The 12,431-nt window shown below is 47.1% G+C and overlaps 5 protein-coding genes across 5 annotated transcripts; 2 read left to right on the top strand and 3 right to left on the bottom strand.

The window, feature by feature from the left end:
• Positions 1–822: 822 nt before the first annotated feature.
• Positions 823–3,635, top strand: CNM00450 (expressed protein). Its single transcript, XM_024658259.1, has 7 exons — positions 823–1,528; positions 1,592–1,965; positions 2,027–2,513; positions 2,563–2,814; positions 2,864–3,120; positions 3,175–3,237; positions 3,287–3,635. Exons 2-7 carry the CDS (start codon positions 1,875–1,877, stop codon positions 3,445–3,447), a joined length of 1,311 nt encoding a protein of 436 aa, XP_024514000.1. The 5' UTR covers positions 823–1,528; positions 1,592–1,874; the 3' UTR covers positions 3,448–3,635.
• Positions 3,605–4,657, bottom strand: CNM00440 (ADP-ribosylation-like factor, putative). Its single transcript, XM_024658258.1, has 7 exons — positions 4,599–4,657; positions 4,494–4,554; positions 4,329–4,439; positions 4,257–4,273; positions 4,055–4,200; positions 3,925–4,005; positions 3,605–3,877 (listed from the first exon to the last, which is right to left on the bottom strand). Exons 1-7 carry the CDS (start codon positions 4,600–4,602, stop codon positions 3,716–3,718), a joined length of 582 nt encoding a protein of 193 aa, XP_024513969.1. The 5' UTR covers positions 4,603–4,657; the 3' UTR covers positions 3,605–3,715.
• A 174-nt stretch (positions 4,658–4,831) lies between these two features.
• CNM00430 (hypothetical protein) lies at positions 4,832–7,666 on the top strand. The gene is made up of 4 exons (XM_024658257.1): positions 4,832–5,295; positions 5,375–5,504; positions 5,570–5,941; positions 5,992–7,666. The coding sequence occupies exons 1-4, from the start codon at positions 4,882–4,884 to the stop codon at positions 6,330–6,332; spliced, it is 1,257 nt and encodes a 418-aa protein (XP_024514018.1). The 5' UTR covers positions 4,832–4,881; the 3' UTR covers positions 6,333–7,666.
• Positions 6,368–7,856, bottom strand: CNM00420 (expressed protein). The gene is made up of 3 exons (XM_568361.2): positions 7,323–7,856; positions 6,777–7,249; positions 6,368–6,730 (listed from the first exon to the last, which is right to left on the bottom strand). Exons 1-3 carry the CDS (start codon positions 7,744–7,746, stop codon positions 6,374–6,376), a joined length of 1,254 nt encoding a protein of 417 aa, XP_568361.2. The 5' UTR covers positions 7,747–7,856; the 3' UTR covers positions 6,368–6,373.
• Positions 7,857–8,861: 1,005 nt separating this feature from the next.
• Positions 8,862–12,287, bottom strand: CNM00410 (beta-glucan synthesis-associated protein, putative). Its single transcript, XM_024658256.1, has 7 exons — positions 11,388–12,287; positions 10,499–11,336; positions 10,179–10,445; positions 9,514–10,126; positions 9,438–9,455; positions 9,263–9,380; positions 8,862–9,205 (listed from the first exon to the last, which is right to left on the bottom strand). Exons 2-7 carry the CDS (start codon positions 11,116–11,118, stop codon positions 9,087–9,089), a joined length of 1,755 nt encoding a protein of 584 aa, XP_024513970.1. The 5' UTR covers positions 11,119–11,336; positions 11,388–12,287; the 3' UTR covers positions 8,862–9,086.
• Positions 12,288–12,431: the final 144 nt, after the last annotated feature.

The raw sequence follows: 12,431 nt of genomic DNA, 5'->3' as shown, positions 1-12,431 counted from the left end.
CTAATGCTCTCTACCTTCGCTAATTTTAGGTAGACCGTGCGTTAATAGAAGGGATGGTTGGTACTCTCATCATTATTACAATACATCAACCTTGCCATGCGTGATTTGACTTGACGTAGACCCTTGTGTGGTATCAAGAAATGAGAGAGCGGGGGGGGCGGGATGATGGGAGAGACTACTAAGACAGATGTCGATTCGCGCTGCCGCCGAAACTAGCTTCAAGTCGTCTGTGGGTGATTCATTTGGAGACTTGTTTAATGAGTATACAGTACCATAGAAGTAAAGACGACTTTCATATAGTAGAGCAAGCAGGAAGTATGGCAGTCGAATTAGTGGTGGAGAAAAGATGCATTACCAGTAGTCAGACTACATACATTATGACCCAGCAGCGTGCAACAAGCACTCAAGAAGCTCCGTTCTGCAGATCATCGGGGTAAAGATAGTAGAACCATTCGAAGGAGCTGCTATGAGCGCTGTGGCGACGAAAGTGGAGAGCGCAAGTGAACGATTTAGGATTGACCTTCTCCGCCATAATCGTTTTCTTATTGCTCGCTTCTCTTTATTTACCATTTTTCCCGCCTTCCTTCCCATTTGTCGACTGCCGCGCGCCTTGCTGTAATAGAAGGATCGTGCGTTTGTAGCGTTCCGGAACCGCCTTTCCAGAAATCAGCGGAAGATCTGCGACCGTGCCTTTTTTAATCCTTGAGCTGCAGCTTAACGACGGGAGGACGGTGAAAATTGTTAGCGGTTGGGTTATTTACCAGTTCCTTGTCTCCAGGGCTTCTATAGATGGGTATCGGATGCCTTCTACACTTCACAACTTGACAACCCAACGCAAAAACTCCTTCCTCTTCTTTTTGTTGAAATTCGAAACACTGCCACTCACGTATCCACATTCCCAACGGCGGTCGTAACAAACAGCGATTCCGCCCTCCGGCTGGGCAGCTTCCGGTTTATTTCCGACAAACATTTCGGACATGTCCTGTCCGTCACTCGTTTGGCAGAAGTTCGCAGGTTTTTAATAACTTCCTTCCCCCGAAAGGTGATCTTCGTAAACGGTTCTAAAGGCCGATATTCGCCTTGTTTCGGCTTTGCAACTCAAATTCCCCCATGTGCTGGTCACTGCTCTCGGTCAAATTTCACCACCTCTTTTGACTCCCCCCTTCCAAGCATTATCTTTTGACGATTCGTTAGCCGCGCTCCACCAAAAGTTTTGCTTTGGAAGCCTCAATACGGCTCGAAGGAGGTCATCAACCGGCGCAAAGGAAGAGGATCAGCGATCAGTCGCTTGTCGACAACATTATTAAACGTTACGATTGTCATATCAAGTCCCGGACTCACATATAGATTGTCTCTTTGAGTCCGAACGACAGACTTCCTCACCGTCGCTGGTGGCCAATTCTTTTCGCGCGGTAACAAAGAAAGTACTGTGAACGTCCGCTATCTAGCGACCTTGCGACGACGACCAAAGTCAATCTTTCGAAAACCACAACGCCAAAAGATTCCAGGAGTGATCATCATTAATTCCGTACGTCTGGCTCTCGTCATCTTCTTCCCATTTTATCATCAGCTGATTCCAGCTTTAAAGCAGTTATTACTGGTGATTCAAGTGGTATTCTAAATTTTTTATAATTATCTGCCCTCCTATTCGTGGCAGAAGGACGAGTGAAAAGAGTGGCAGCCAACTCGCCGACCTTTCCCCCACTTCCCCCGCCGGCTCGGGACTTTTGTTTACTTCATCAGATAACACCTCGGTTCAGCGCTATTTAACCAACGACGTATATATTGTTGGTCCTATCCACTGTGCGGCTAGTTTCTCTTGTTCATTACAGCTATAAAGGACTTAAGTCGTCGACCCTGTGTATAGCCGGAAAATGAGCCCCTACATCCATCCATCCGAAGCAAGGGCCCCCGGGGAGTCTGTCAGATGTACCACACGGCTACCCCCCATTCTGGCGTCCATCGGTTAGTTATGAGATCAAAACATCTCCTTCCTTAGTTTCACTCGACTGATCAGTCCTCCTAGGAACCGTCCTGATTGATGCATTCGACAGTTTGCCTCGACCTATTGTGGACGATAGCCAGGCTTCTTCTCGGCCAGCGTCCCCAGTCATCGACGAGCGGGCGCCTCAACCACAGGGGCATCTTCAACACTTAGTTATTCCCGCCCGTCGCCTTCGGCTCTCCCCTCCCCTGTCGTCCCCGGCAACTTCCGGAACCTCGGGCCCTTCGACTCCCCAGATGACCCTCGATGATATCCCTGTTCCGAATGCGGAAGAAGTTTATGAAATGCTAGGCGGTGGTGCTCTGTATGCAATCGTCGGGGCGAGATTCTGGCTTCCTCCTTGCCAATTACGAACTCTTGTCGATCGAGCCCCGGCTGAAAATGATGACTGCCCAAAAGATGTGGAGCAAAAGCTGGCGAAATTGGGTAATGAAATATGGGTTTGGAATAGAGGTGAGGGAACGAGAATGACAAGAGCAAGAATACGGTATGAGGGCGATGTCCGATAGTACGTGACAGTCATGAATCTGATAGTTATAGCTAATGGATATCATCAGTTTCCAACCCGTTGTGAAGGCTCCATATCGGACAATACAGGAGCTTTCTACTTCACCTCTTCTCTATGCTGAATATCTTCACATTTCCCCTCCATACTCTCCAGAAAATGTGGCTGTTATCGTCTCTGATCTGAAAGCTTTGCCGAAAGATAGCTGGCGACCTAAGATTGTCTTTGAGCCTACCCCCCCTTCATGCCATCCTGGCCAGAAGGACTGGCTCGAACACATTCTTCCCGATATCGAAGTACTCTCGTAAGTCGTTGCTTGATGAAGGAAACCTATTATGCTGATTGGCCCTTAGCCCCAATCACGAAGAGCTCTTTTCTTTCTACTCTATCCCTACCATGGCGACCTCTTCTATCTCGCTGCGTCCAACAGTTGAACGCCTGGTGACCCATATTCTGCACGATGTCGGCATTGGCGCGAATGGACAAGGTATAGTGGTCGTCAGGTGTGGTCGGCTCGGAGCATGTGTAGGCACCAAGAAAGGCGGATTAAAATGGTGTCCGGCTTATTGGGAAGGTGATGATGTGAAGAATGTAAAAGATGTGACTGGAGGTGGGTTGGATTGGAAACCATGTATCGTCAATATTGATGTTTTCATTGTCGTAGCTGGCAACTCTTTCCTGGGAGGTTATGTAGCAGGCCTTTCCCTAACTAATGACCCTTATGAAGGTAAGATACTTTCCAACACTATCAGGAGTCCTACTGATTCCGTCCATAGCTCTTTTATACGCCACCATTTCATCCTCCTTCGTTGTAGAGCAGTTCGGACTGCCACGTCTAATGGATTGCACCGATCCTCTGACGGGCGAAGAAATTTGGAATGCCGACACACCCTCTCGTCGATTGAAGGAACTGAAACGACGCTTGGGTCTACTATAATGTTTTCCCTACATATACACATCATGCGAGATCGGTTCAGGACATTTCTCTGCCACTTTTTTAGGATACCGTTCATTAGGTGTATACCGTGATAAGCCTCGTGGTATCATTATAGTTTGATTAATAGAATATGTCATAGCAATACAACTGTAACATCCACAAAATATGCATGTCAACGTATGTCAAACGTAAATGAACTACCTGACTACTGCATATTCAGGTTTGTTTGAGCGCCAATATCAGTACCGGCGCGGTTATCCGCTAGCTCTCAGAAAAGGTCTGCTTCCTTTGCGTTCAATCCGCTCCAGTATAGTCGCCCGGCGACTTCCTTTACCAGCCAATTCATTCCATCGTCGAGGTTTTTTCCAGTGAAAGCCGAACAGGGATAGACGATCCACCGATGAGAAATGATTGACCGCAGCTCTAGGGCCTGGACAAGGGATTAGCGGCTCCAACGACTGGTTAAATCTCACTCACATCTCGTATCTCCTCCAGTGTCATCGAACCACCAAGATCCTGCTTATTGGCGAAGATCAATAAGGTTGCTCCGGCAAGTCTCTTTTATCCATTTGTGAGCGGAAGGCTTCCTTGACAGGGAGACACTCACTTCTTCATGCAGGAGCTCCTTTAATTCATCCCGGCAGTCCTCCATACGCATTCTGTCTGAAGAGTCCACAACCCAGACGACGGCGTCGGTAGATTCAAAGTAATTTCTCCAATAGGGCCGCAGCGTTCGTTGGCCTCCTACGTCCCCTAATTCCAGGAAATACGTCGGTCCATTATCCGCCAGCCTTCTACACGACGCTTACAAATATTGAGAGTGTATCTTGATAGGCAAAATTAGTGCTATTTCATCCTGTGGCGCAGGTACTGATACTCACCCATCTCTAATCAGTGTTTTAATATTGAAACCCAAAGTTGGGCTAATGTCTGAAATGTTCTCATTGTTCAGCTTCTTCAGTATGGTAGTCTTTCCAGCGTTATCGAGTCCACTGGGCGCTGGTATTCAGCAACACGGTACTTGTCCTTCTTGCGAGCAGACACACAGGAATAGCACCCTCATCTCCTTGGACTTGGCTTTGTTTTTGCGAACAATTGTCAAAAGGCCTACGGATCATTAGACTTTCACAGCTCTGTACATCTTCACTTACCCATGACTGGTTATTCTGTTGATGTTGTGATAGTAAGACATTCCGACATTCTGTACTCCTGTTCATTGAGGGTAGTCGATTCTTTGGGATGCGTCCGGATTTTGTCCGAACGGTCAATATCAGGCTCATATCAGGCTCACTCTTGGGATCGGGATCGGGACGTGCAAAATGCGATCCCATCGAGCGTCCCGACGTCCCAACAGCATTTGAACAGCATGCATCTTCTCTTGTCCGTCATTTTGCTAGTCTTCTACAAAATCTTCCTCTGCCAATTTTGGATCCAATGCAACCCTCCCAGCCTGCACAATCTTCCCCTTCGAAGCGTCGCCACTCTTCGGCTCAGTTATCTCAGACTCAGACCGGAGCATCTGCGACTGTTCCGCTCCAACCGACCACCAACGCCTCCAAACGTTCAAAGAAGAATCCTGCGGTATCAACCGGTCACGGGACAGATGGAACTCCACCAGCGGAAGAGAACTGGTGGGCTGATCGAAAAATTGACTGGGAAAATGACTGCGGAGGGGAAGACCAACAGTCGAGTTTTGCTTATTTCAAAGATTGGATTCCCACTGGGATTAGCTATATGTCTGGTGCCGTGGGGGGCTATACTTTGAAGAGAGGAGCGAAGGAGTTCCAAAGGTTCTTGTACGAGAAAAAGGGGCCGACCAAGCGTTCTGTCAAGAGCATTGAAAACAAGGTGAGTTGCCCTTGGATAGTCTATAACGAAGCTCCATCTCTATCCATCCCACATGCTCAACGAATCAATATTCATATAGTATATCTCTGTGAGAAAGGGTTGGAAAACTGCCTATAACCTTACTCAGCAAACTGGAGCTGGAGACGGAGGTATCATCACAATTCATACACCGACAGGCGATGTGGGTATTCCCTATGATAAGCTCGGTGGTAAGTTCACTCGCAGAAGCCAAATCATATTCAACCATGACATGAAGGCCGACAATCATCTATAGATCACCGAGAAAACTACTGTCCCGATTACAACTTCTGGAACGAGATCTTCCAAAGTCGACAAGGTGCAAGACCTGAGTTTAGGACGAGTACCGAAAACGACAGCAGTTTCTCTCTAAACTGCATGAGGGAGCACGTCCCATGTCCTCATAAAGAAACGACCTCTGACAACGCTCCTCTGGAAGGGCCTCGCCCCGTGGATGAAGGGACCAGCGAAGATCTTGAACTACAACGTCAATCAAGAAGAATCCATGGCGATAATGATAATGATGATCTTCAGGAAGAAGGGAATTCTTGTCATAAGGAAGGTGGAGGGGATCTAAGTTCACAACATCCTCTGCTTGAGAAATCAATCAGAAGCCGACTCAGTCACCGTAAATGCGTCCTGTTCACTTTCTTTTTATGTCTGCTAACATTTCTATAGCCCGCCGACCTCATGGAGCTCCTACCTCGGAGATGAGCGAGGACAGCCGCAAAATTCTGGAGGAGGACTTGAAGTTAAGTCGCGAGGCAGCGCAATGCAGCATAAATAAAGAAATGAGGGAAATTGCGCGAGCGGAGAAGGAGGATGATCGCTGGGAAAGGGTGGCTAGGTATTTTGAAGAACAAAAAGACCTTAGCCAGTCTAAGAAAGAGTATTATGAGCGAAAAATTCAAATTGAGGAAGTGGAAGCCGCTGCAAGGATCGCATCTCAAATGAAGATCTCCTTGCAAGAAGCGCTTACCGTGCTTCGACGAAGTCGGGCCTTCGGCGAAGACGAATGATATCTTGTGTCTTCGTGCATGCATGTCTCGTCTTCGGCAGTTCACATTTCATATGCATTAACGTCAAAAGCAGGATCTCTACGAACTTCCTCTCTGATCATCTCCGCAACAATTTCATCCCTCCTCCTATTTCCTGCTTCATCACCAATGTTAATGACACTTTCATTGATATTCATCACCCCTTCCACTTCACATGTAGTCAGCGAATCCTTCCAAGTCTCAACCAACAGGTTATGAAGAACCATGCAGGCTTGGATGACTAGGTAAAGGCGAGCCTCATCCGTTACTGTCCGGCAAGTAAGACGACAATCTTGTAAAATTTGCCATCGGTTTTTTAGGATACCGAATGCCTGTTCAATCATCACTCGAGCTTTGGCACATTTGTGGTTAAAGTAGGCCTGGCATGAGATGAGTCAGTAGAAATTTGGGTGGGAAAAGACGCACCTTGGGTCCGACTGTGACCTGCATCCTTCTCTCTCGCTTGAATAGAGGTATAACTGTGTCTGATGATTTCATACCAGCATCACCCAACACATATTCCTTTGGAGAGAAGAAGCGATGGGGATTCCTGTGTAGATCTGAGAGATCTTGGGCCATCTGATCGTTGGTAGCTGCAGAGAAGCCGAACCAGGCGTATCTAAATCTCTTCAGATGATCGACCACAGCGATCATTTTATAACCATATCTTTCCTTGTAGCTGTGCATAGTATGTGCCTTTTCGCGTCCAATTGATGGTGCTTGGTGCAAGACAATATCGGTTCCGTCGATGAAGCCGATACATGACGGTATTCCATATTGCGCGTACAATTCACGGGCAAGGACACCGCGTTCTGCCTCAGAGGGCCAAAAAACGTACTGCTTCAAAGAGGATACGATGGCTATTAACGATCGGTCCGTATAGAGGGATACGCTGCCATCTGTCATCCGAGTATGCGTATCAATCCTGAATGTGAACTCGAAGAATAACGATTGAAGGCCCCCTCAACTTACGAGACAGGTTAAAATGATTCTCCACGGTGCTCATTCTCTCGCCTCCTGCCATTCTGTAGATGCATGTCGCCAGCTGCACCTCCGGCGGTGCCTGAGGCTTCCTCCCCTGCGACTTGAAAATTTCGTGACCTCCGAACAAAGCGACAAGGCTCGTGAACTCTGCGCGATTCATACGTAGGGTCTTGATTATCTTGTCATCGGTAGATGGTAGAAGGGAGGATCTCAGAAAAAGATAATCGTGGTTCTCATAATGAGAACTATGAGGAATCCGTTGATAGTAACGGCTGTTTTCGTGTATTTTGCGTAAGGAAAGAAGAAGTCCGGTTTGGTGTCGAATGAGGGAGTTGGATACGTAAGGTAACAAACTAGAGATACGATTGTCGATTTCATGCAAAGCTTCCTGTTTCTTGCTGAGGTGAGGCATGATGGTATGGTGCGACGAGATTCACTTGGCCTTGTATTACTCTTTAAAGCGACTTGTGATCACAGAGAAGAGACTCATGCTCCAAATTCCAGTGCGTCCTTCGATGTCCCACTGCTGAAAACGCGAACATGAGCGGAATCAAACCAGTCGGGACGACCGTCATGTGACTTCATCAAGGGTCAGTCGATTGTTCCAGTTTTTCGTTGGGATTTGTCCCGAGACGCGGTTTGAGAATCGACTACCTTCATTGTACTGGTCTTCGTTTAAAGACGCGACTGACGCGCCGAAATATATGGCGGCAATATCCGCTTTTTGATGATAAATAAGATATAAATAAATAACAAGAACACTCGGCGGCCGGATTCTTGACCCACCCACGCACGCACCGTGCCATAAACTGAACTCGATCGTGGTGTATCGTAAGCCTCTATGTCACGATGTTATGCAAGAATCGCACTCTGCGGCGTCTTTAACCGGGCAACGGGATATTATTCCACCTCGTCCCCGAAGTAACCAAACAAACCTCCACCTCAGACGACCGCGATTTATCGCCCGATTCTTGCAAAATCAACCGAGGCATCTTTCGGCTTGCCTCTTCTTTCGTTTCGCCTGGTCAGCACTCTCCTCTTCTTCCCCAACACTTGGTCAGTGTTCATTTCCCCCCGGTCCGACAGCTCCGTCCCCGCCACGAGTTAGCGGTAACTTTCTCCCGAGAGAGATGAGTAAGCAGAAGGAAGGAAAGGTATATAAGAAGATAGCTTTTCGTAGTTTTCATAGTCCCCAGAAAATCAATACTGTTGTCCTTTCTCACTACCTTGCCTCCGAGCATTCTTTTCTTTTAAGTCGCTTCAGTCAGCCCTTAGTCCAGCTCCTGCTCCTTCAGGCCCTGGCTATTCCTCCCTCTAAGTCCAGCTTCTGTTCCGTCAGCCTGGCAATTCTTCCGTCCGGCTCTGCTAGGCGTGAATCCTTCACTTTCATTCGTCGAGTTCTACATCATCCGAGTTGAGCGCCGGGCAGCTACGCTGACTGACGTGACGCCCGTGACACTCTATTCTCAGAAGAACGAATAACAAACGTTGAATTATGGCAAATATTTACCTTCTTATCTTCAAGAGGTCATCCAAATGCATAGCCATGTCACAATGCAAAAAATGGTCTTTTAAAAAGTCTACCTAGATTAACCTTGATTGTCCGTTTTGTTGCCCGAACTGAACCACTGTCCGTTATGTTGTCCGAACTAACAATTGTTGTCCATTGTCCATGTCAGAGATCAAAAATGAGGGTATATATATGCGAAGCGAGTCGATATCAATGATCGACAAGAGAAAGAGTGTGCTTCTTTAGCACTCATCCTTCAATCTGTTTTTGGGGAATGAATAGCCGCCTTCCTTCCACGTGGTGATGTTTGGGTTGCTGTACACTTCAATATGATCTTCGATGTAATCGGCCGTCGGATAATCTGGGGAATAAAGATATCAATACTAAACTTTGACTCCTAGCAATTGATATTACCAACCTTCAGGGTCGCAAGTAAGAGAGATATGGTCGGCCTTTTGGTAGATTCGAACGTAATCGATTCGAAGATAGTTTGGCCAGGTGAGGTGATTAAAGTCGACAGCCTGGAAGCCATTCGACTACATAAGATAAGATATCAGCACAGGCCACATGTAGTCTCATACGAATTAGTGTACCAAATGAAGATTCATGACCTTTAGGTTATGAATGTCAGTCTGTGCACGCGTAGCCCACGTTCCGAAGTGTACGTACCATAGCCATAGGTTCTTCAGGTATAAGTCGCCTACTGACCTCAGTCCTCTCGTTGGGACCAATAGCGCCCGAACGAAGTGTCCAAGACGTTTTATTATCCGCCCACCAAGTGATATATGCATTATCTCGATCATCCGGGAATGCCTGGTACTCCATGGCAAACATTACAAACTGTTTGCTTTCACCATCTTGATCGTAGTAGATTTTGGAAGGGACGGTAGTGAGGCCAGAGGCTGATTGCTGTGTAGTACCACCCAGATACGTGTTGAAATAGGTCAGATCATTGTCGTAGATCGTGGCATATCGGGTTGAATTGTCGAACTGGTAATAATCATCGAAGGGGGCAAGCTGTAGGCTTGCAGATACTTGTCCTTCTCCTTCTGCGATGGCGATCTGGGCTTCGACCATATCGATCTCAGGAGCTGCTCGACCAACGGTAATATCGGGTCCGGGATGGTCTTCACCAGGGCAGGTACAAGCCGAAAGTCGTTGGCCAGGCAAATATGATAGAGCTCCGCCGTTGGATCCGGTCGTGAGGGCTGCTATAGGACCTGTCCCATTCACCCATGTTTGATTGGGTAATGTGCCGACATCGCAAGAGTCATAAGAATACCTTTGGCAAATTAAGCATTTCGGATTTATGGTACGATCCGAGTGATACTCACGGCCATGTTCCGTCCGTCGTCCCGGCATATCCTGGTCTGCCCAAGTTACCCATCGTCCAAATACCGGGCCAGAACCCTCCAATTTCAGATGTACCGGGGAAACTGGCTGAAACTTCGAAGATAGCATTCTTGTTGAAACACAACTTGTTCCAAGATTGAATCATTCCCGACCTGAAGTTGAGATCGTGAATTGGTTCTTGAGTCATAGTGATAACCAGGTGACCGTCTTTTGTCGTCACAGCGGAGGGATCAAGCCATTCATAATCACTGAACCCATATTAATCGAGTAAACATCTCTTTGTTGAAAATAATGCACGTACCCAGTTACCCAATAATGAATATCCATGCCTGTCCAGAATGGATCGTCTCCCTCAAAAAAGGTCCTATCCTCCTTCTCAAACTCGTCTGAAAACACCAATTCCCAGTCCTCGTCATCTGACCCCTTTCTGGAATAGGCCCAAGACGGCGTATCAGGGTCGATCAAAGACGGTAGTCCTGGTATTTCTGGATACTGCCCACTTGCATTGATACCGCCGAGATTGAAGCCAGATGTATTCCCGCCCGACGAGTTGCTGTCACCATAATAAAAAGATATAATCGGGTAACCGGCAAAAAGCATTACAGCCCCACCTGCTAAGACCACTAGAGTCAAAGCATTAGTCCAACCTCGCCAAGACTTCAAGTTGAAACGAGAGGAGATGTAATGCTCTCTGTATTCTTTCGGGGTGAATGTGTGGAGACTATCGTCTAAATCGTCATCATCGTCTGTTGGAAGTGCTGCTTGATGAGGTGAGTGTACATTGAGGGGAACTGTCGACAAAGTACTAGTTGGAGTTGCTGAAGGCCCATATCGGTTGGCTGTTGATACTGACGCAAATGAAGAGATTGATCCTCTTGGACCCCAATTGGCCGAAGTAGAAGAAGTTAATCGGTGAGACATCAAAAGAGGAATATAATCAAGGGAGGAATGAGAAGAAACTGTTGTAAAGCGTTGTAAAATACCAGGTGTTTTACTGTTTGCTCAAAAAGGTTCGTGGCCGGACGGGGTGGGTGAATGCACCGGCAGCTGACGGAGATGCAGATGTGAAAGAGATGTTTAACGAACACAATCAAGATCAACAGGTACTAATGGTAGAAGAGACGAAATGAAAAGGCAAACTGGGAAAATCATTGAATATCAACTTTGTTGTGCAGTCTATAGATACGCACTGTGTTGTTGTAGTCTTCCTTCAGTAATTAATCTCCGAATAATGAGTACGGACCAGTGCAAAGCGCCCATTTCCAATGGTTGGCTCTTTAGCGGATGTCAGATACAAAAACCATATACAGAATGGACCGGAAAAAGGAGCCCAGCACGAGGTTTGTGACGTTTGGGGCGTTCCTTGACATTTGCTCAACAATTGTATCGTGTTTTCTTCAGATGAGCTGCTGCTATAATAACCGAATGCGATGCAGTACCAGTGCCCTATGAGTTTGTCTGTAACGGCTTGCAGGTCGCAAGTTGCGGACAACGCTAAGCTATCATCGCTTCGCCGTCCACTGTTCGCTGCCATGTTTACCTTTTATCGTTCGTCTCCCTCTAAACCCTACAGCAAAACTTAAAAAAAAGTGGAGTTCGGCAATCGATGACGCAGCTTTTTAAGGCCTGCCATGGTGGAGGTGAACAGTTGAGGCCACGAAGGTCCAAAAATGTACTAATAGGTAGGCAACGGGTCGGACAAACGGTTTACGGATAAATCGTTCATCAGGAAGCGGCGGATGGGATCGACAGACAAATAATCGCTGTACAATCACTCGTCACTCGGTCTTCGGCCGTGGCCATCGATATGGCAAATTGGTAAATGTATGTTGCAATGATGAGGACGCAAGGGAAAGGGGGTTGGTTCTGGGGGGTGTGTGTAAGTCGTGTGTGTGTACTGTAGGTATTGTGTTGTCCGAAGATATTCCGAGGGAGCAATCAGCGGAAGTCGAGTATGAAGGGTAGGTTTTATCCGCAACCATATTTTTCACCCCTGACTGCTTATCAAATCAATATCATTTGTCGATGATGCTCATCCGATAAATCAGGGGTCGTACTTCACCCTTCATTCTCCTTTCAGTTCGTCCCCCGAAATGAGATAACAAACAAACAAGCCGCAAGTCAAAGCCAGACGCCGACCAGCAGACAGGTGGTTACAAAAGCAAAAGTATCGAATCCGCGGCCTCGAGTATCGGATAAATATGACTAATAGACAACAACAGCCCCTATATAAC

Source organism: Cryptococcus neoformans (assembly GCF_000091045.1).
Source record: "Cryptococcus neoformans var. neoformans JEC21 chromosome 13 sequence".
Taxonomy (NCBI): domain Eukaryota; kingdom Fungi; phylum Basidiomycota; class Tremellomycetes; order Tremellales; family Cryptococcaceae; genus Cryptococcus; species Cryptococcus deneoformans.
Note: the sequence above shows the minus strand (reverse complement) of the source record. Positions and strands in the feature narration are given on the sequence as shown.